We start from the raw sequence: 22,720 nt of genomic DNA, 5'->3' as shown, positions 1-22,720 counted from the left end.
TTGGCTTGCAAAATCTTAGTGTGTTCCCAAACAGAAGTTTCTTTGTGTACAATGGTAGAAGTTCCAAATATTACACGGTGCTAATTTGAGGCCAAAGGCCTCTGTTTCATAACAAACCCTGGGTGCCGTTACTTGTGGCTAAAAACTGCTAAAAGTCTCAGGTTACCTTCTAGAGCTGTGTTTTAGACAGACTGGGAAATAATCTGTGCAAGAGGTAACTGAGAACTTTCAGAGCTCTTCAGTAAGTTTTGTACTTTTTTTCAATCAGGTCAACTCATTTATTTAAGTGCAAAAAAAATTTTAAGAGCAAATGAGAAAACACAGGTGTCCATCAGCATGTTCAATTCCTGATTTCAAAGTGGTAGAGCCTTTATATTGTGTATAAATCTGTGTTGCATGCCAGCAGCGTGCTATGCAATGTTTCATTTTTATTATCCACTGTGCTTCCTTCTCTGGTCAAGGCACTGTGGAGAAACACACATTTGAAAAAAATAAGGTGAATATAAGGAGTATAGGCAGAATGTAATTTATTAGAATTGAAATTCAGCCAGTAATGAAAGGATAAAGAACCATTATAAGGCATGCCATGCATTTTTAAATGACAGAGTAGTAAGGGTTTTCCACTTTGCATCTTATACAAAAGTAATGCAAAACCTTCACAGCACTAGCCTTACTCAAAAGGCAAAGTAATGCCTTAACAGGACCTGTCTCCTTTTAGTGATTTCTTACAGTGGTGCCTCCCACTGTCCCTGTGTTTTATATTCTGCCCCATTCTTAGCTGCTTTCCAGAAATTATTTCACTTCAGTGTACATGCACATTCCTCAGTACTCCACTGCCACACATTTTCCTTGAATTTCCTGGTCCTTCTCCTTTGTTGGAGCCTTCACACCCTGAGAGAGCTGTCCCCTAGAACTGTCATACACATTGTATACACCCTTACCTCCTAGATTTGCTTTTATTGAAGATATGCTTCTTCTTCGCTGTATTCTACTCCAGCCAACCACTATTCAAAGGGATATTCCTCTTCCATTTGATGAGCATTTATAAAATATCTAAAGTCATCTTCTTGTTCTGTTTAGATGTCTTTAAAAGCATAGGGGTTTGTGTGGTTATTTTCTTTCTTTTTTCTGTAAATGTGATTTTATGGCAGAGAGGAATATTTGAAAAGATATAATAGCACACTGATTTGCATGGAACTAAGTTCATGCTGTGTCTACAAAGTGGACACTTTGTTATTTTATTCCCTTTAGTAACATTCTCACTTTGTCAATGCCTCTTGGTCTAGGAATCTTCCAGAAAACTCTCTCTAATTTACAGCAGAGGCTTTAAGTGTCAAATGCTACCCTTATGAAATTCAGAATCAATTTATATCTCTGGGTTGTACATTACAAGAGAATATCAGATGAACTGCTTATTCCAAAGAAATCACACTTACAAGATGACAATGAATGCAACTGACCTTCTCACAGCATCCTTCACTGAAAAACTAGCACTAGGACAGTTGTAGTGTGGCATCTTGGCAGACCACCTAAATAATTCACTCAGTGTGACCTCAAGGCCTTACCTACTGATATTATTCCATATGCAAGTATATAGAGTACAAAAAGTGACCTCAGGCTTTTGTCTAGAGGGCAAAACCTCTTCCTATCTCCTCATCATATTCTCCAGCAATGATCCTACATTCAGGTCAGCCTCTGATCATATTTGTAAGGCAAGAAAGAATCCGCTTGTGTTAGAAGGTAATTCTCACTCAACTAGAGCTTCAGATCAAATTACTGATCCCAGCAAAATTACCATACTAATAACCATTACTTAGTTAATGTTACACTTGGATGTTACACCAAATTCTGAGAAATAAGCCTGAAATATTCAGCTTAAGTGCTTTGAACTGTTTGACTTCTACTTTATCTAGAAACCACAGCACCCTGAAAACAACCTTGTATGCATAGCAATATTCAGTTCTCCTTTTCTCATCTCCGATCAAAAAGCAAAACCACCCCAATGTGGTCGAGAGAAAATCCCAAGTAGAAAATTTACTTGAACCTCCCAAGGTTCGGTCATGTGATGTCTCCTGCCTTTCTTCTCTCTCGCAGTCTCTCAGGAAACAGCCGCAGCGGTAGGTGTGCGTGGCAGGGTATAACTTCATCTACATGTGCATTCCTGCGCACACATGGAGACGGGCGTGCTCCGGGACATTAACGCTTCTCCGTCGTTTGCAGACACGGAGGAGTACCCGAGGATGGGGGGAGCGGCGCCGGCCAACTGAGGGCAGCCCGGAGAAGGACGCGCGGAGGCTACGAGCGAGGATGTGCATTTAATTTCCTACGAGCGAGGATGTGCATTTAATTTCCTACGAGCGAGGATGTGCATTTAATTCCTCTCTTTCCAGAGAGGGACGACCAGGTGAGCTGGGGCATATTGGAGAGGCTATTCCTCGGCAGCACGCAGCGAGGCACCGCGGACGCTCCGCTCCTCCCGGCCCCTCGCCGGCTGCCAGGGAAATGCTGGGGAGAGGAGAGGCTCAGACTATGGGGGTGCGAGCGGGAATGCTCCGAGATCCGGGAAACGTTTCTCCGCGCCTCGCTCGGGGGAGCCCAGCCCGCCAGGCCGTACCCCGCCCGGGCCACCGGAGCCTCCGCCACCCTCCCGCACGTGGGGAGGGCCGCGTGGGGGCGGGGCCGCGCTCCCCGCTTGGCGCCTCCACCGCCTGCCGGGCTCGGCTCGGACGCACAGACGGACCCCGTCCGGCTCGTGCCCCGGCCGCAGCCCAAACCCCGGGGAGCAGCAGCGGAGGCGGTGGCAGGCTCGGCTCCCGCCCGGCTCCCGCCCCGCCCCGACACCTGCGCGGGGGCGGGCGGGGCGCGGCCCCGCGGCACCTACGGGCGTGGCCCCGCCCCCGGCGCCCGCCATCGCCAATCCGCGCCCGCCGTCCGCCCCCGCCCTACGCCGTTTGCGCAGGCGGCGCCGTTTGCGCAGCGTGCTGTCCGCCGGCGGCCCCCGGTGCTCGGGAGCCCGATGTGACCCGACAGAGAAAATGGCGGCGGCGGCGGGGGATCGCGCCTCGTCATCGGGATTATCCTCGGGCGGCGGCGCGGAGGCGGCCGCCGCCGCCGCCTGCGGGAGCCTGAAAGGCGGCGCGGTGGCGGGGAGCGTCGCCGGGAGCGGCGGGGGGCTCTTGCGGGAGGCGGGCAGCGGCAGCCGAGAACAGCGCTCTGACTGGAGACGGAAGCAGCTGCGCAAAGTGCGGAGCGTGGAGCTGGACCGGCTGCCGGAGGCGCCCCTCTTCCTCGCCGCCGCCCCGGCCGCCTCCTCCTCTTCCTCCTCCTCCTCGCCGGAGCCCCCCGAGACGCTGCTGCTCCACTACCTGCCCGGGCCGCCGCGCTCCAGCCCCGCCAGCCCGGCTGCCTCCCCCAGCCGCTGCGCCGACCTCCTGGAGCCGCTGCCGGCGGGGAGCCCGGTGGGGACGGACCCCGCCGCGGAGCGGAGGATGGAGCCGTCCCCCGCCGCGAGGTGAGAGGCGCCTACGGCTGGAGGGGCGGGCAAGGGTCGGTCCCGGCGGGCGCTGCGTGACAGTGGCGGAGTCGGGGCTGTTCCCGCGGACGGGGTTCGGGGCGGCGGAGCCCGCCCCGTTCCCCCCTGGCCGCAGGCCGGTAGCGGATGCGGGGGCGGCGGGAGCAGCCGCGGAGCGCAGCGCTGGGGCGCGGCGAGCAGAGCTTGCCCGCCGCCCGCCTTCCCCCGGGGCACCTGGTACGGGTCTGAGGGAGGGGCACGGCCGGGCCGGGCCGGGCTGCCCCGCCGGCCGCAGCTGTCAGGCGTGCGGGGCTGCGCGGGAGCCGAGCCGCGGAGCGGAGCCGCGGGGGGCGGCCCGCCTGGCTGCGGGGTGCGTTTGTGCTTGACTTCTGCCGGAGTCCCGAAAGGCTTTGAAGTGTGAGCTCGGGGCGGTGGCGGGGCCGGATGTGTCAGCAGCCATTGGGGCTCGGGGCGAGCGAGCGCGGTGCTGCCCGCGGGGCCGGGGCCGGGCGGCGGCTGAGCGCCTGCCTTGCGGACTCCCCAGGCACTGCCCGTGCTGCCCGAGCACTTTGCTGCAAAACTGAGTAATCGACTTTATTATATTTTTATTTTCCCCTTCCTCCCTCCCCCCGACTTCTCCGAAGTCAGATTCTAGTTTGCAGCTTCGCGATTATGAAGAACTGATTTCTTTTAGTAAGAAGAGGAAAGACTTTGAAATGTAAATATCCTTATTGGTTTTTTAGGAGAAAGTAATTTTGTCGTGGCTTAGTCTAGGTGATAAGTTTCAGTGGTTGTATTCAGCGCCTGGTGTTTGCAGCCTATGTTTGCCTTCTGTACGTATTAATTGATAAGTCCATTTTCTTGTGATCTGCCACTGTTTTGCCATGTGTACAAGTATTCAGGTTGAAAGTGAACTTGCGACCGCGGTGAAACAGTTGAAGTACTTTAGAACACATTTCAGCTTTACCGTGTACTCGGTGGGTTTTACTAGTGTATGTGTGTGTAGGCACTGCAGTATGACCAGGTAACTTTGATGTGAAGATGACAATTTCAACTGGATCTCTTGTAAGGTTTTATCTGGTGTGGACTCTGTAGTTTAAGAACTTTGTATTAACACCCAGGGACCTATTTTAATGATGCCTTATAGTTTGGCTAATCATTTAAACCTCATAAAAATATAATTCCTGTTTGGACATATGACTGGTGTGTTCTTTCTAGTTATGTCATATGTCAGTCAAACCTCAGGAGTATTTTTTAAAGGTTGAATTACTGCAGGAGTACTGTAATAAGAACTGTTTTCTAGACCAATGTCCTGTTTATATGTATTCTCAGCAATTCAGATGGATTTTGGCCTGTTCTTAGGGCAGTGTAAAAATACTTGTTATTGTGCAGATAAGAAATGGCTCTGTACTTATAGAAGGATTAGTTAGTGTAAATGTTTTGGGGAAGGGTAATGATGTACAAATTTTAGTGAGCGCCTTGTCTTTTTATAAACTCTTAGCACCATCTTTGTGTAAAGTCATGATATTATAATGTGCTGTATATTGTAATACAGTTGTGTCAAGCTTCATGGCTTTCAAGAAAAAAAAGAATATCAGATTATGTTTGAAGAGGTTGAATCTCATGGTGATAGCAAGTGTGAGTCAGGCTTGATGTTAGAGGTGCAGGAAGGTCAGTGTATGTCGCATCAGTGGTGAAATGCTGCATCCATCCTTGCTAGTTGGTCCCGCAGCAGCAATGACAAAGCAGCTGTGGAATTTTTTTCCTTTTCACATGGACAATTTCGCTTGCTTTTAGGTACCTGCATTTGGCCAAATCAGTGTAGTGTGTATGTAAGTCAAAATACTTGTAAGCGCTTTGTGCTATTTGACTAGGAACGTTAACAAATCTTAGGAAATACTGAATGCCAAAAGCTTTTCTCTTCAGTGTTTCAGTGGGTCTGTTTTGAGTTTAGTATCAAGGTAGTTGGAAGAACATGACAACTTTAACAATGATTGTCCTTCAAAAATACCCATAAATGTTCGTTTATGGATAGAGTATCTCAGTAATTCTGTGTGCTGTATTACCAAGAAACAGATATTAGACCAAGTAGTACTTTATCAAGCTGTTTAAAAAATTAAACATCTATCTGCCCTCATTTTAATATTGTTTCAGCTGGAGGAGAGAGGCTAATATATATGTGAAAAATAGTAATACACATTAAATGTGCCTGGGCAGCTGTTGCCCAGATAGTTATTAAGAGACAAACTTAAAGACATAATTTAAGGAGTGCTTTATAGGGAGGCTTTGAATGCAGTTAGTTGTACTTTCCTATATTTGTTAGAAGATATTATGCTTGCTCCAAAGTCCCCCTATCAGGCTCTTTGGTATTACAGTTACTTCCTTTTAAATAGATCCTCTGTTTCTGTTTATGCTGGAAGACCTTCTTGGGCCTCAAAATGAACCTGAGAAGGGAAACTGACTGCTGTTGAATTATAGATGTAAATATTACCTTTTCCCTTCAAGCTCTCAAGCATTCTGCACGTCGGCAGTAGAGTGAATATTTTCACTAAAAGCAGTGAAGGGTGTAAGCTATCTTATATCACTGTAAGAGAAGAAGGGAATGTTTTTCTAGGAATTGCAACTTCAACATGATAAAGCACTTCAGATCTCTTATCCCATAAATATTTTTTACTGTCAGTGTATTGTTTTTGTTTATAACAAGATCCAAACAGTGAATTCATTGATAACTGTAATGTGATTTCTTGTCGCGTGAGGGAAATCCATGGAGGTAAAGTGCACTTCCTTCTCTGTGAGCTTAACAATATGCTTTTAAAACATACAGACGTTAAGTGATATTTGTATCTGAAATTGATGTAGATGCCTTATTACTTCTTTGAGTACAGCATTAGTTTATATTGCTGTAATCATGTTTTTATAAAAATAAAAAGAAAGAAATGGTGCAGTTCATCTGTGTGCTGTAACCACATACTTTGTGACTTCCATGAAAATTAGGTGCTTGAAAAGGTATGTGCTAGATCATTCAGCTGCAAGGCAACCCTTGTAGATGTTTATACTGTATTTTTCTGCAGTTGCCGTCTGACACATGCTAGAGACACCAAAGTCACACAGTAAAACTGAAGTTTTGTCTGTGTGTGCAAGTCTGCTAGTAAAAGCTCATCAGTTTCAGCCCTGTTTATCAATTTGTAGCACCTTTGATGACTTTCAAAGCAGGACTTGAATGCTTTTAACAGAGCACTGGGAGTTGTAGTGAGAACAGGAGAGCATCTACAGTGACGGCACAGCATGGCCAAGGATTTTTTGTCACTGAAATGCGAACTTTCTCTGTTCCTGTCAGAATGTAGCTAAGGTAAAAAAAATATAGCTTATTATTGATCTTGGCTATTCCCAGATAAGGTGAAATATAATTCTGTATTTTATCCAAGTCTCTAATGCTTGATGTTTATAGCTATCTGTGTAAATAAGCTACCAAATTTTCTGCTTCCAGTTTGAGTGGATACTGTGGTGAGAGAAGATTGCCTTTCTACCTCTTCTGTGCTCTGTGGCTTGGGAGTCACTTTTGGAAGAGGGTCACCCTCTACCATGTCTGATTTTTATCACTCTTAGTTATTGCAAGTGGTAGGGTTCTGCTTAAATGGTCTGATCTGGTATGGCAGTTTCTTTGTTCCTGTGCAAAGTAAATAGATTGTAACTAACTAATCTGGAGCTTTCTGTCTCATTGGATTTAGTGATACTAAAGGTTCGGTCTCTAGTGTCACTCAGTGGAGTCTAAGTACTGCTCAGTGCAATACCTGTGTCTAGATATGTGCAGTCGTGTCTTACCAAAAGGCTGAATGTGAAGAGCACAAGATTTGAAGACCGGTTTTTCCTTCTGTATGATGGATTTGAACTTCACAGGCCCTTTTAGTGTACTAATGCTTTCAGAAGTAATGGTGCAGCTGTGCAGAGATTTATGCTGCTGCAGGGAGGCATGAGACAGGAGTAGAAGCAAGCATCTGTGGGTGGAATGACTATGGGAATGCTTCTGTTGGTTTTCACTGGCTTCCAGTATTAGTGAAACTTGGCTTAAGCTTGTTTAAAATACAAATTATATGTTGCCATGTAGCTGTTTCTTAAACAAACTTGTAAAGCTAGTTTTCAGCAAAAGTGGTGATAAAAGGACGGATCTGGTTTGAGTTCTGAGTTTCTAAGGCTAATCTGAGTGTTCTCAGAGTATTCTCTGCAGAGACCCGAGGGTCATCTTAATTTACTTTTTTATCTGCTGTGTGCTCACTTAAAGCTCTAGAATTACAGTTCATTCTTTTTCTTAAGGTACAGTGGACAGAAAGCCTTTTAAAGAGCTTCATTACTTGTCTCTGTAGGAGTAGGAGAACGTGGTTAAGTGGAGAGTTGCTTTCTGTTGCTACCCTCCCTTTTTATCCTTACCCGGAGGCTGAGTGTATTGCCTGCAGGGTTGCTTCCGCTTTCCAGTCTCACACTGCACAAGTAGAACTGGAGTGTTCTGGCTGGTGCTGAAGTGTCTTGACTATTTTTTTCCTGTATGTTCGGAGTTTTGAGGTGGTTTTGATTTGGTTTGGTTTTGGTGGGGGGAGGTGTTGTGGGTTTTTTGTTTGTTTTTTTTTTGCTTTGGTTTTTTTTTTTTTTTTTGGTCTGTTTCTTGGATTGTTGGTTTTGGGTTTTTTGTTTTTCTTGAGCTTTATGGGTTTGTCTGCTTTATTTTTTGGTAGTTGTTTGTTGTGCTTTTCAAAGATCAGTTTTGTTGAATCTTGGCTGTAAAATGTCCTGAAAACACAGAAGGTCTATTTACTTGCTACCTAAGAGCAATTTGAAATTGGAAATTTTTTTACCTTCTGTCTGGAAATGGATAAAATAGTTTTCAGATTTTTTTAATAAAAGGTGATAGAGACATCATTCCCTCTCTTTTGGCTTAATAATGTCCAGTTGTTTTGATAGTGTTCAGCATGTGATGATTAAAGATTTTAAGATGTTTGCAGAAAGTGGGGGGTTTTTTTCTATAAACTTAAAATGTCATGGAGTATTCCTATTTGTGAGATTAAACTATAATTCAAGACAGTCTACCTTTGTTTCACACTGTCTCATTTGTGTCCCTGAAGTGTAAACTATTCAAATCATTCATGGAAATATAGCATAATACTGTCTATTCCCACCTCTCTTGTCCTAGTGTTCTAATTGGTAGTTAAATGACTGCTAATGTGATTACTATGCTGCCCAACTTCAGTTCTTTCCTAATATTTCCCATCCTGCTCTTGGTACTGCAGCCCCTTGTAACTTACCCAGGGTCATTGTGGAAGGTAGAAATAGAGTGCTGGGAAGTGAGTTGCATCTGCTTGACCTCACTGACATCTGGCCAACTCTGACATCTTGTTTTCTGAGCTCTTCCCCATCCTCTTCTTGAGCATCCAGTCTTTTTGCTTTTGAGCAAACTGAAATGAATTCTTACTCAGCTGTCAGCAGTGATGATCAGGTACTTTTGGGAGCTGGCAGTTCACCCTCAAAGGGGTGCTTATATGTGTTTCATTTCAGTAGTTATTCTCTGAAATACCATCTTACAGCCTGATGATTTTTGAATATATAATCATCATGTTTCTATCTCCAGGACTGTTCCTTTTGGATGCAGAAAGAGCTTGGTCTAAATATTTGAAATGCTGAAGGAAAAAAAAAAACCCCTAACCCTAATTTGTCATAACAAATTGAAAACACAAATTAACAAATTTGGGGGGGGGGGTTATACAAATTGTTTGTATTACTTCCCATTCTACTGCAAATAAAATGTCTGCACAATATCATTTTAGTAATTCTTAGTATTCTCTAAAATGGAGGCTTCTAAGCTTAGTGGATGATATTTTGCTTTCAGATTATATATAAGTGCTCTGCATTTGGAGATGTATAGAAAAATGTATCTGTCAAAGGTGTGGTGAAGCTTGCAGTGACATCCACTTTGCAGTTCATGTACAGTTTATTGAGCTTGTCAGATTAAGGCACTCTAGCAGGCTAGTGTTTGTTTACTACCGTGCCTAGACAATATTGTTATTGCTTTGAATTATGGCTTTACTTTTAATTTCTGGTTGCTGCATATACAGTTTGAAAATTCTTGTGTAGTTAGTGACAGTTTCTCTGTTTTTTTGGTTTTTTTTTTTTTTTGGTTTCTTCTCTCACAGGTTTAGACAGTGGTGTTGCAAGGTCTGATATTAATAGTCTTTTCAATCTTTTTTTCTCTGATAGTGGGTTTTAACTTTAGCACTAGATCTATAATTAGGGTCTTAAATCTTTCCATAAGTAAAGATCTGAGATGTTTGTTATTTCACTAAAGGAAATGCCTCTACAGAACCCTAGGCCACAGGATTACTGATGTCTTTGCTTAATGTAAGAAATTATTGCAGTTTTGATTAGCATGGAAACTTGTTGAGACAGTGTTAATGTGATCTTAAAAACTTGGGAAGGATCTTTCATATTAAGGACCTGTATTATTTTGTTAGATTATTCATATAAATAAAACATAGGGAGTGGCTTCTGTAGTTGGGTAAAGTCCTTTCACAGTTCATACTTGAAAGAGAAAAGTAAAAAATTAGTTTTTAATTGTGTGGAGCTGGATGGAGTTATTCTTAAAACTGTACTAATAAGTTTCTTTTTAAAAAGATAATTCAGTAATGCCTCCATATAGATCCACAAAATGGCTTCTCTTGTAAGGATAGAATTAACATTGATTTTGGGGGTTTTTAACTGTACGTTCTGCATTGATTCGTAACAACAGCTTATTACAGTAGGTCTCCTGATCTCTGCAGGCAAATCAAATGTCCCAGCCTGTAGAAAGTGCGAGGGCGTTAGGTTTTCCATGGTGTGGAAACTATTTCTATAATGCCCACTTAATGCAGCCAAGCTTTTCAGTATCTGCCTGCCGGGGATGGATCCTGGTTTCTGGCAGGGTCACAGTAACCAGGATCACTTGCTTTCTCTTTGAACCTCCAAGGTTAGGGCTAGGACTGGTGGCCTCATACGTTCTGCTCCACACAGCCTTGTTTACACACTTCCTTAAACACCTTCCTAAAATTAACTAAGAGTTTGTTCCCTGGAGAAGAATTGACTCTGAGTTGCAACTGCATGTTTCTTACCCTTCCCAGAGGCTCTTGGGAGGAAGAGCAGAGGTATGTGGAAAAGAGATCTTAAGGCCACGCAGATTGTTCTGCATTTGCTTTAAGCCAGTAGTACAAGAAGAGGGAGAAGAAGCTTCCCACTTCACCTCCCCTCCAGCCTTGTGTACAAGAAAGTATCAAATGAGACACCTGAAGCCGTGCAGAGCTCTGGCAGAGAGCAATGTAGGTGACCTTCAGCATTGTTATTTTAGAAATGACTTATGCCAAACCGATATGGAAAAGTTGGATCTGCTTGGCTTCTCTCGCTGTGAAGACTCCCATGCAGACTGAGTGCCCTTTTTTGTGGTGAGAGGGCACATAATAAAATAATAAATATTTGCGATTAAACTAAGATATCTTTCGTCTTTTCAAAGTTGTGAGGTGTTTTCATGTAAGGATGTGTTCAGCATTGTAAACCAGCATATACTGATACAGTCGGCAAGGTGAGTGAGGAAAGGTGTGGACTGGCAAAGTGTTCAACCTGGGAGATTTGTGCCTGCCCATTGCATTTGGCTTATGCTGCATGACAGCATCCTCTGTTAAATGTGGTTTCTGTTGTTGCTCATTTCTGCTATATTGCTGGTAGCAAAGGATTCAATTCTAAAAAAGAACACCTTTTTTCTTGTAAAGGTACCTCAAAGCCCAGTGGGGTCCAAGTTGACTCTCTTAGGAATGGAAAATATAGGAAAAGGGCTTAGAAAGTCCCAGAGTATAATATAAATGTCAAGTGTGCCCGGTACCTGAGAAATGCTCATTATTTTTGCCAAAAATAATTTCTTAGTCTGAGGGGTTTTTTTATTCCACAAAAGGAGAGTAGTCAGAATTTTCAGATTCCTAGACTGTCCTGCAAATCCTGTCTCTTTTCTGCAGTAGAAGGTGGACTTCCCTTTCTGAAGAAAAAAAAAATTGTTGGAAAGGTTTGATCTGAACATTGCTGTTGACATGTCCTTGAAAAAGGTCTTGATGACATCTCATTCAAATGTTTACTGTCTGTTCCAAGTAAAACAGTGACAGTATGTTGCTCTTTGGGATACAGTTTACTAATAACGTCACAAACCTTTGTGAAAAGTGTCATTTCTCAGAAAAACAGTGTCTTTAACCAAGCTGAGTAAGGTGGTAAACTAATGAAACTATGAACTATGGTAAACTGTGGTAGCAAACTAATGAAACTGCTTGCTGTTCGTCTTTCTAAACTCACTTGAAGTACAGTTACACTTGATCTTGAAATTCTTCTTTATATTGAAAACTCTGAAGTATAGATTAGCTCTTCTATGAAAAGTTAAGTGTATGTATGGTAAGCAGAACAGTGTTACTGTATTGTAAGATTTCTCTTTTAAGCATATGGTTAAGTTCCAGCAGGTTCAGGTACAACAGTAAACCGTCTTGTCCTGGTAAATGTGCTGAAGTATTTAATTCTTCCTGGTGTCTCAGCAGTAAATTAGTATGCTCTACTGTTAGCTTGTTCTGACCTGCCCTGAGTTGCATGTTTGTGGCAGTGTTTTACAGTTCTGCTACTGCTAGCGATGATGGCCAGCAAAGCCAAGTGGAGAAGGAGAATTGCTTTGACACTTTGAAATCAGCTACATATGAACTGCATTCCTTTATTTTAAAATTGACTGCAAATGAGAATAGAGGTCCAGTGCCAGGGCAAGCCACTTGTAGACCCTGGGAATCAAGACTGCAGGGGAGAGCACAGCCAGAACTTTTAGATTTTTGGCTTCCTTTCAGCCTACTGAGTAGACTGTTGAGGAACTAGCAAGGGGAACTAGTAGGAAATCTGCCAGTTTCTGTCATGGTGACAGTGTTCCATAGGAGCTTCATTAAAATATGTCTTTCACTTTTTCTTATTTGACAAATAATTTTTGAAAGTATTTCTTCCCAGGAAGCAGCTTAGCTGTATGCTTTAGTATTTCAATTGTATTTAACGTATTTGCATGCACATAAATAGTTGAGACCTAAATAGCTAGGACTTTGACAAAAACTCAGATTTTAATCTTGTGAATGAGCCTCTAGGAAAACCCTTAAACAGTGGTGGAGCCTTATAAGGCTTTATTGGTATTCTTTGTGTGCAGCTGTTCACTTCATGTGTATCTACCATAGTTACAATATTGGTCCCTTAGCCTGAAATAAAGCAGTTTATCAGTAAGTATATGACTAACTAGTGTGGGTTTTGTTCAAAACATAAATTCCTCTTCAAAGGAAAATCAGCACCTGAATTTGCCATTATGCCCACCTTGGAGTTACACGTGACTCTGTCAGGGTTCTGAGTGAGCTTTCTCTGCTTATCAGCTTTGTGTAGCAGCCAGCAGCAGGATGAAACTACCATATCTGTTGTATTCTAAGTTCTCTGCACCTTGTGGCACATAGGTACATAAAGCTTTTTCTAGGACTTGTAATGTTGGCAAGCTGGAATGCCTCTGATGCTTCAGGCATTACATACCTCTGTAGAACTTTGGGGGAGAAAAGAAGGATGCAGCATCTGGTTATGTAGTTGTAGTATGTGCTACAGACTGCAAGACCTCCTGGCTGCAACAGAACCTCTGCATAGAAGTGTGTGTTTTAATTACCACACTGAAGTTGCTTTTGCCTAGGCTATGCTGATAGGTTTTGGTGCATACTGATTTGTTTAGTATCTAAAACTCATGGGTTTGTCATGATTAAAACCTGGGCTGAAAGGATACAATGGTTCAAATGGTCAAAAGTAAGATGGTTACTGTTTCTTTAATGTACCTAGGACCTGTAGCTATGAATAGTTATGCTTACAGAGCTATAAGATTTTGAAAAAATACTCAGTTTGTATCATCCAGCTTATTGGGAAATAGTTCAGGTCTGTTCCATTAATGTTTGTGAAGGGAAACACTACTGAACAAATTTACCTTCTCTGGTTAACATTGGTACAAAAGCTGTATTAAGTTTTTCTGATCATAGAGCCAAAAGTGCTAAAGCTCTCGTTTGCACAACTAGTAAGCAGGCAAACTGGATTAGAACAAGGCCAAAACCAGATGCAGGACTGATTTGTACTACAGCAGCATTTTCAGAAATCTGACGTGTCATCTGTGAAAAAGAGCTCAACTGATTATACTACTTAGGACCAACTGTGTTCTGTCTCCCCTCTGTGGGAAGAATACAGCTTGTGATGAGAGCTGATGCCTTAGGAAGAACAGGCTCTTTTTTTTGTTAAGTATTGTCAGTTAATCTCTGGTTGAGAAGACACCATTGCCTCCAGATCTCAAAATATTTGTGCATTAGGATGGTGACAAATAAGTTTCTGATTTGGCGGAGGTGCAGAAGAGGCATATGGATTTTGTGCTATTAACATTTTTTAAACTACTGGATTTTGCTTGAAACCATGAATAATTATGCAGTCAAAGTTTTTTGATGTAGTTATTATCGGGCAAGGTTTTGGCATTTTTTTTTACAGTCAGTCTGTCCAATCTTTCCTCATGTTTCTTTATAACCACTTTAGGGGAGGAGAAAAACACTCTTGTTCTTTTTCTCCCATTAAGTTCATTTTAAAGAACCAACATTTCTCTTTATCTCCTGAAGGCTCAATGTATGCTTCACTGCATTTCTGAATCTCATTGTGAAAAGACCTGCATTTTGATACTTAAAAGGAAATAGGAAATGAGACAATATGGGTCTAGCACTGTTACTTACTCCCTTTCCATGTTCAAATAAATGGTATGTTTTTATAACTGGGAGGGGATGAAGCTGGCTCTCACAAGGGAAGTGGTTAGTTCTTACCATGGTGACTTTTGATAAGGATTTGTTGGGCTACTGTATGCTTATTTGCACTTGCTAAAATAATTTATGACAGGATTTAAAATTCTTAACCCTTGCTGTGTAACTTGCATTGGTCTTTCAGTCATTGTGAGTGGGCAGCCAAGGAGTAAGAATTGAGAAATCTGCTCTTCCATATTCATACAGCAGCTTGTTTATACTTTTGTGTAGGTGCATGACTAGCTAGCTAATGCTTAACCCAGACATTCTAAGCAAGTATGGGAAGTCTGTCTTCTGAAAATGGTGACCTTCCCTGTGGAGAGTGTTCAGAGTGATAGCTTGTGTTGCATATCTGAGTGTTCCTGAGGCTGACTGTGCAAATGCCTTTTGGTTTTCCAGGACAGAATTCTGTGACAGTGTGTTCTCCACTGGTTCTGGGCTGCAGTCAGCCTTGTTCAAAACATTTCAAAGGCATGTTTTCTTTCTGATGTCTGCATGGGCTTGGGGCTCTGTCACCCTTTGCTTTTCTCAGGTTGCCTGACATTTTAATGTAGCAATTAATTCAATGGGTGACATGAGTCTTCAGCTTCTAGTTCACAGTCAGGTCACTCCAGTACCTAGTAAAAGATTAACTTGTTGAGAAAAGTATTTCCATAAACAGTCCATTAGTAAGTCACAAGGTCACGACTCGTTTCACATGCAGACTTTCCCCCAGCTATAGTTACACCAGTGTGTCCTGGAAATTAGTTTTTATTTCTGGACTTTTATATAATATTGTAGTTTCATAATGATTTGAAAAGCATTTGCATACCTCCTTAAAGAAGTGAGATTGGGAAGGCCAGTTACTGTCCCATATTTGAGACACTGCTGCTGACATACAAGTTTTCATGGTAAGAAATAAAATTAGTGTGACATCTTTAGTGATATGTTTGCCTAATCTTTGAATATTTTAAATTAAAATTTAGTAAGTTATCTGCGTGTTATAGTAAATGCTTTTTTGTTCTCTTTTTCTTAGGCATTTGACTTGTAAAGGTCTTTTAGAATAGTATTCTTTTGGCTGTAAAATAAGCATATTGCAAATGTGTTAATGTGTTTCAGTGGTGGTGGTTAAACTTTTAAGATGTCTCATCATGTGTTGATTTTATGTGAGTCGTTTTAAACTCTGAATATGTGAATATGCCATTAAACTGGAGCACCTTCTAGTTGCAAGAGGTACAAACATCTTTCCCCCACTTTTTTTTCCTTTAAAGGAAAAAAAAACTTACATGGTGTAGAAAAGTAAATAAAATTAAATGGGATTATGAAACTGGAACAATCAGACAAATTTTGGGATAGAATTATTACTGTGTCATGTTGTTTCAACTGAAGCTGAAAGTCCTTTTAGAGAAGTCATAGCACAGCGCGGGAATCACAAGAGGAACTCTTAACTCATAAAGCTGCCATGATGCTCAGACTTCTTGGTAATCTTTTTTAGTTTGTTACTGCTTTACTATTTCATGTGCTGAATCTGTGCTGATGAGTTTCTTGGTAGCACCTCAGGGAATTGAGGTTTAGTTGTTGTTACTGATTTCCTTTGAGTGAAAGGTACTTCCTCTACAAGTGCCATAATTTACCCTTTCTTAAGTTGGTTCAGTGAAATCTTGGACTTTTATTTCCCATATTTTTATGATTTTCATTACTATCACTTCAAGTCCTAGTTTGTGTTTCCAATGTATAAAAACGTTGCTTTAAAAAACAACACTGTGGCTTAGGCTATACTGATTTTTTGGTATGGATTCTGATATTAAATCCTCCAACAGATAGGGAAATAGGGACAACACAAAACTGAGATTTCACCTATGATTGAGCAAAAAACACACATGAAACTTGAAGGAAAACTTTATTAAGGCAGATGGGACAATCTCATCTTTTCAAATAAGAATTAATGTTCCTGATATAATAAGCTCTCAATTTTCCTTTCACCTAATTTTGAATACAGCCAGTTATGGCTGCTGGCAAATGTATGAAGTCACTTTAAAATCTGTAGATTGGTCAAATGAGTCTAATACTAAGAGTGAGGAATTTGCTTCAGAAGGAATTAAATAATAAAGCACAAGGATAAATACTCTTTTGAACTGTGCAATTTAGATTTTTACTTTCTGAAGATACTTTAACATAATTGTGGTTATAAAGAATTACAGAAATCAGTTCTGGATGAGTTTGGCTTCATCAAATCAAAAATGGATTAAATTAGCTGGGCCTCACCTGTTTTTTAAGTACTTGCTGGTACTTGAAAAAGGCTCAGAAACCTTACCAAAACTTCAAACTAGCACATTCTTCTTGTTTTTTTTGGGGTTTGTTTTTGTTTTTGTTTTGTTTGGTTTTTTTTTTTGTTTTTTTTTTTTTTTTTTTTTTTTTTTGGTTTGGTTTTTTTTTTTTTTTTTTACATCCAGTTGGATTCTCGTTCATTGTAGTCTCATTTTTACTGTGAACTTTTTTCCAAAGTAACTGTCATATCCCTTTTTCAGTGATTTGGTTTTATTTTGTGGGGTTTTTTTAATACTGTCGTTTGAAAACACTATTGTCTTGTATTGCTGTTTCCTAGGTTGATACACTTTTGTCTAAATGTTCATACAGAAGAGAAACCTCATTTTAGTTACTCATTTTTTTTAAAGATAATTATTATTTTTTAGTTACATTTTTAATAGTTCTGAATTTCTCATGTAAATCAAATATGTTCACATATTTGAGTTATGTGTTTTCTAGAAAGAAATATCTTTTCTGTTCTTTTTTCTTTACTCTGCCATCTTTAACTAGAAATGCTTATGCTAAAAGTAAAGGTTGGTTTTGAATACAGCTGAAATACAGATTTAGTTACTTAAATGTGAAGCCTAAATTTGGGAATGGCCTTGGGACCTTGACATTTTTTATAAAATGAAACTGCTCCTTGGATGCTTTGATATGAATTGGAAAGCTATTTTAATGTGGAGGCAAGGAAGGGACGGGAACAATACAGGAAAATAGTCACTAATAGTCTTAGACCTTTTTCAGAAATGTAGTGCCCTTTTTTTTCAAAGCTGACAGTGGGAACAAAGCACCAGAAGAGTGCAGCCAGTTTCTCCAAGTGATGTGGTTTATTCTGACTTGTTAAGGAATGAGTACACATTATTAAATGGTATTTACATAATTACTTTGAAGTTGGAAGTAGTTAAGAATCTTCTAAGAATAATGCAGAAAATTTCCTTTTCTCAGAATACATACCTTGCTTGAGGTGCTTTTCGTTAAAAGTCTGTGATGAAAACTGGCTTTTATCCACCAATTTGAGCCAATAAGTTTCAGTGTTTTGCTTTTTTCTTTTTTTTAATGGACCAGGATCTGTTGTTGTGTGAAGAATTTATGACATGGTTTTTAAACAGAAATAGAAAATTCAGTCAATGTTAGTTTAACCTTCCCTTAGAACCCTGAAATAAAATGAAGTGCAAAAGCTCTGGAAACCAGATTAAAACACCCTTGAAAGCATAGAATTCACTTACTGCCTTTCTAATTTTAGAGCATTATGGTGGTCAAATCTTTACAAGATTTCATGAGAAATGGGTAATAAATTGAAGTAAAAACTCTCTGATATGTATTAGTTTCAGAAATTCCTGTTAAAACTAAAATGCAGGAAGGGTATCTCAGTGAATTAAGTGCTGTGAAGTTGCTAGGCTTGAAACTTTTAGGGTCTGAAGTGAAATGATAACATTTGCAAACCATCAATCTGCTGGACTTTTTGTAAGACAAGATGGTTTCTCAGATGGCCTTGAGACTTGTAGTCTGTGCTGGTAAAGATTTGTGTCTGCCACCTGGATGTGGAAAGGAAAAGAGTCAGGGCTTGGCTTTACTGAAATTCTGGACCTCTTCAGCATTATCATTTATGGCCTCTTCTTCTGTGTTTGCCTTTGTTGGTGTTTCAGGTGTTTTCCATTTGTTTTTCTGCACTGCATTAAACAGTAGGAGAAAAGGAGGGGCAAAATATTTCTGTAGTTAGTTTCTGTAGATTTTGGGAGGTGGGCTTGCGATTCTGGCTTCTTACGTGAAAGTTCAGACACTTGTCCTATGCTAGTTTAAATAAATTTTTTCTTGTAGGTGCAAAATTGTATAGATAACTTTTGAACATCAAATTTAAAATTAAGTGCATATTCTTTCCTAATTACACCTGTGTTTCAGTTTAAAACTTAATTAAATTTATTGAATGCTCTTTAATAGTGTCTATATCCAAGGAGGTCCTGGGAAGTACACTTAAATCCCAACATTAATACCAGAATAGCTCTAATATATTTTGATCTTATGATAACTTAACAATGTTTCAGACTAGAAATTGTGCTTCTAATGATCAATGAAGCAGTGAGAGGGTATACATTAGAATATCACAATTTACTTAAAATTGTAATAAATAATTGGTGAATATATGGAATGAGAAAAAAATTCAGACAAAGATAATATTTTCTTCTCCACCCCCCTCCCTCACCTCCCAGACATTAGTTACACTTGTGCATTTCTTTAAATTAGATATAGACATTTTTGCTTATTTTTCTCATACATGTGTATTTTGCTGCCCTTCATCAGGGAGAAAAATTATGGGTATGTTGATTGAATAAAATTACTTTAAAAAGTTCTGATAATTTGTTTCCCACATTGATCATAATTTTTTTGATAGCACTTCCATTCACGGGCTAGATTTCATAATCTTTTTTCTTCTTAGTAAGAACATTGCTTTTAAATTAATGCTGTTACATAAATGCAAACCTCTCTCTTTGCTTATTGTGTCCTGGATTGAGAAGAGAGCATGATATGCTGTGCTATGGATGGAAGATATCTATCGGATATGGATAAGTAGCTTACTTTCTAATGCACCATGAAACTAGAAATAAGTTGTAAATCGAACATCCAGCTGCTAGTTACATAGTAACATCTCCTGTATTAGACCATGTTTTCTTTTCTGTACCTCTTTCAACTAAATGTATTATTACATGTGAATGACACAAGTTTTCCTTTGCTGTAGAGATATTAACTGTATAGGATCAGTATTTGCATTTTGTGAACTGAAAAACAACTTTCCCTAAAAAAAGAAGGCAGATCTAAGGGGTGCTTTTTCTCCTAGATGAATCTTTAAAATTACTGGTATAAAAGTTTTCTGAGATGAATTACAGGTAACAAATACCTTGCTATTTTTAGCTTACCTCATGCAGCTGAATGTTTAGCAGGTGGTGAGTTTGCTTTCGACTTGATGCAAAGTCAAGAGGTAATACAGAGAACAGTCCCAGTGAGTGTGTTTTGCAGTGCAAGAAAACAAAGACCTCATCTCCAGCAGAACACTTCCTGTTGTGTTCTTAACAGCTCTGTTATAGTAAATTGTTTATTACTTCAACAAGCCATCTAAGGGGAAGCTGAACTGTGACATCGGATAGTAAAATTCAGTTCTGTGCTGATCATACCTTTTAAATTTATTTAATTATGATGTACTTCAACTGGCACACTGTGTTTTTTGGAACAATTCAGCACACAAGTCATGTAAGACGAAGTCACACACACATTTCCCTCTTCTAGTTTTTGAAACAAACTGCTCTAGTTTTACTTTGTCTGACCATTTTAGTTTTTTTAATGTAATAATCAAATTGCTTTGTAAAACATGCTCAGATATTTTAACAGTGCTTGAAATTAACTTCTGTTTTTCAGGTATCTGCCTGTCAATTACAGTTTTTCATAGAATTTTTTGCAAGCTGCAATGCAAGAAGAGAGAAGGGCTTTTTTTTTTTTTTTTTTTAGTCAGATAAGAGAAACCGAAAGCATGCAGCTGCCTTTGGCAAAATACTTTTTTGTTTCCTTGCTTTGCAAGAGAAGGAGTCCTTATGAAGCTTTCTTAAACTTTATTAGTAATTTTCTTTGTCTTAATGCTGTCTCTGTTATGACAAATACCACTTTAATGTGTGTATTGAATCTTCTGTTTGAGCGATTGAGAGTGCATCTTTCTTGATGAGTGTCTGGTCATGGTCCCGCTAGGCTTTGGGAAGAGACTGCCTTTTTATTGTAGATTCCTCAGAAATCCGAGGTGGTTTTTTTCGGTTTGTTTATCTTAAATTCTGCTGCCAGCTTCCCTTCATAGCTGAGGTTCCATTTCCAGTGTGATAATAAAACACTAACACCATCTGAGTACAGTAATCTGTTCCTGTCTGCTTGTTAAAATGCTGAAAAAGTGACAGTTGTTTTGATAGTTTTGTGAAGCAGGAAATTACAGACTTCTTACTCTTTGTCAGAGACTTCGATGCCTACAGCAGGAAGAGCTACTGAGATTCCAAGGAACATGTTCCAGGACACAAAATGTTTCTGTTTTAACTTTACTGTTTGGGAGGAAGCTAACTGGACACTTGTTTTGGTTTTTTGGTGGGGTTTTCATTTGGGTTTTGTTTTTGTTTTTTGTTGTTGGTGGTGGCTTTCTTGGTTTTTGTTTTGTTTTGGGTTTTTGTTGTTGTTTTTATAGTTTTTATAATCATCTTCTGACTTTTTTCTTGTATAATTTAGAAATAAATTTTTAACATGCCATGGTGCATATGGACCTTATTTTGAAGATTTTTTTGCTTTTATAGTTGCCTAAGGGAAAACCTTCATAAAGTGGAACTTGCCTTTCTTCTCCTCTTCTGAGTTGTATATACAGGATAACACTGACAGATGTGTGTGTTGAATGTCTGATGGCACAGACAGCTTTCTTTAGAATTTTAACATAAACTGTAGTTCTACAGTTTCTCGTTTTTTTGTCCCCAAAAGGTCAAGTAGGTCACTGGGGTTTTTCTCTCTGCCAGTTTAATTTGAGTGGGACTTACTTATTGAATAATTCATTGGATAATTCTTAGTGTAGTGTAAATTCAGTAGCATATAATGGCATTTCTGGTTTAACATTTTCTGAACATTGAAACAGTGGAATTTCTTGCATGCTTCTTGTGTAATAATGCTGATAGTGTGGCATGAAGTCAAAGACATGGAATATCTTCTGCCTAGAGAAGTCAAAGACCTTTTCAAGATCAACTTAGTGAAAAATAAGGAAAGCAAAGCCTGTACCTGTGGATAAGTGCAGTTTCTCAATACCTCAGGAGGATACCTGCGCTCTTTCCTGTTTTGACTTGCCTGCAGGAGCAGTTTTGATGGTTACAACTCTTATAATACTTGCGTGAGGGTTTTAGAAGAAGCAGGAAGCTCAAGGCCTGTGTGTGTTTTTATTGTAATTTTCTTAAGTTACTGTATTCCCCAGCATACAGTCTTTCTGGCTTATAACGGTGGGGGTTTGTTCCCTGACCTACATTTGTACAGAGGTGGCACATATATTCAAATAAACAATGGGCATTTACCTCTAGCATGTATCTTAGCGATTTTCTGTACTGCAGTTATTTTCAACATAAGACCCTTTATTTAGTTTTGTGGTGTAGTGAGTGAACCCTATTTTAATTTTTTCTCTGAGGTCATCTCAACTTCTTTTAAACCCCTAGGGTCATTTCACATGGCATGCCTTCAGTTTCTAGAGTGCAGTCTACATATAAACCAACAGATGAAAGGTAGAGCAGATAAAAAATACATCAGACAAATTCATGTGGAGCTATCCACTTCTCATTCGTCGCTGAAGCCACGTATTGGCTGGTGAAAGTGGGGAAGAACCTAGTAGGAGGAGTTGCACAGAATTTGTAGTGTGGTTTTATCACAGCACGCACAGATAGTTGCAGTTTGACAGAGGATGCTGGGCTGGATGAACTTGCAGCTTGGCCTCACAAAGATGCTTCTGTGGGGAGATCCCGTGGAGCGACAGACGGTGCAGCTGGGAGCCTTGTGAATGCACAAGGTCTGCAGTTCCCTGTAAGCTCTATTCTGATGCTTAGTCATACTGACATGTTTCCTTTCTGTCCTGGAAATGTACTGTTTTCTTCCTACAATAAATAAGAAACAAAGGAAGTTGTTACTTTTGGGGGTAACTTCTTGAATAGAAAAAGGAAAAAAGGGTGGTATGACTTGCTTTCAGTGTTAAGCTTTGTAATACATTTAGTCTTATGGCTGAAGGTCATAAATCATGCTATCTTGCTGGGTTGAGGAGAACAAATTTCAGCTTTTGAGGGCTATTGTTTCTGCTCTGGCAGCTTTATTTTAGTAATAATACTTTTCTTCATCCTACAGAACTGTAGTCTTTAGTATGGTAAATCTTATTTCTGCATGTGAGGGATCTTCTCCACAGGAATGAATTTGTCTTACAATGCATGTGTACTGTAAAAGAAGCTTGTTTGTCGCAAGTGTCATCTGTTTTGTTTTCCTGGGAAATTGTTGGATACCACATGAATTAGGT

General features: G+C 40.2%; 1 protein-coding gene and 1 long non-coding RNA gene across 3 annotated transcripts in view; one reads left to right on the top strand and one right to left on the bottom strand.

The window, feature by feature from the left end:
• Positions 1–510: 510 nt before the first annotated feature.
• On the bottom strand, positions 511–2,173 carry LOC127061014 (uncharacterized). The gene is made up of 2 exons (XR_007780389.1): positions 2,039–2,173; positions 511–1,084 (listed from the first exon to the last, which is right to left on the bottom strand). It is a non-coding gene; the product is annotated as an uncharacterized LOC127061014 (long non-coding RNA).
• The window catches only part of MAP3K1 (mitogen-activated protein kinase kinase kinase 1), a 59,823-nt gene continuing 38,186 nt past the window's right edge, over positions 1,084–22,720 (top strand). The window contains exons 1-2 of one of the 2 annotated variants that reach the window (XM_030236779.2): positions 1,084–2,117; positions 2,221–2,404. Coding sequence is in view for 1 of the 2 variants with exons in the window: in XM_030236784.2 (XP_030092644.2) it covers positions 3,036–3,511 (476 nt within the window). In the remaining variant the exon portion in view is untranslated. Of the gene's footprint in view, positions 2,118–2,220; positions 2,405–3,001; positions 3,512–22,720 lie in introns of those variants that run through there. The other variant, XM_030236784.2, reaches the window with a different exon arrangement.

The sequence above is a fragment of the Serinus canaria genome, chromosome Z, assembly GCF_022539315.1.
Source record: "Serinus canaria isolate serCan28SL12 chromosome Z, serCan2020, whole genome shotgun sequence".
In the NCBI taxonomy this organism is placed as follows: Eukaryota; Metazoa; Chordata; class Aves; order Passeriformes; family Fringillidae; genus Serinus; species Serinus canaria.
Note: the sequence above shows the minus strand (reverse complement) of the source record. Positions and strands in the feature narration are given on the sequence as shown.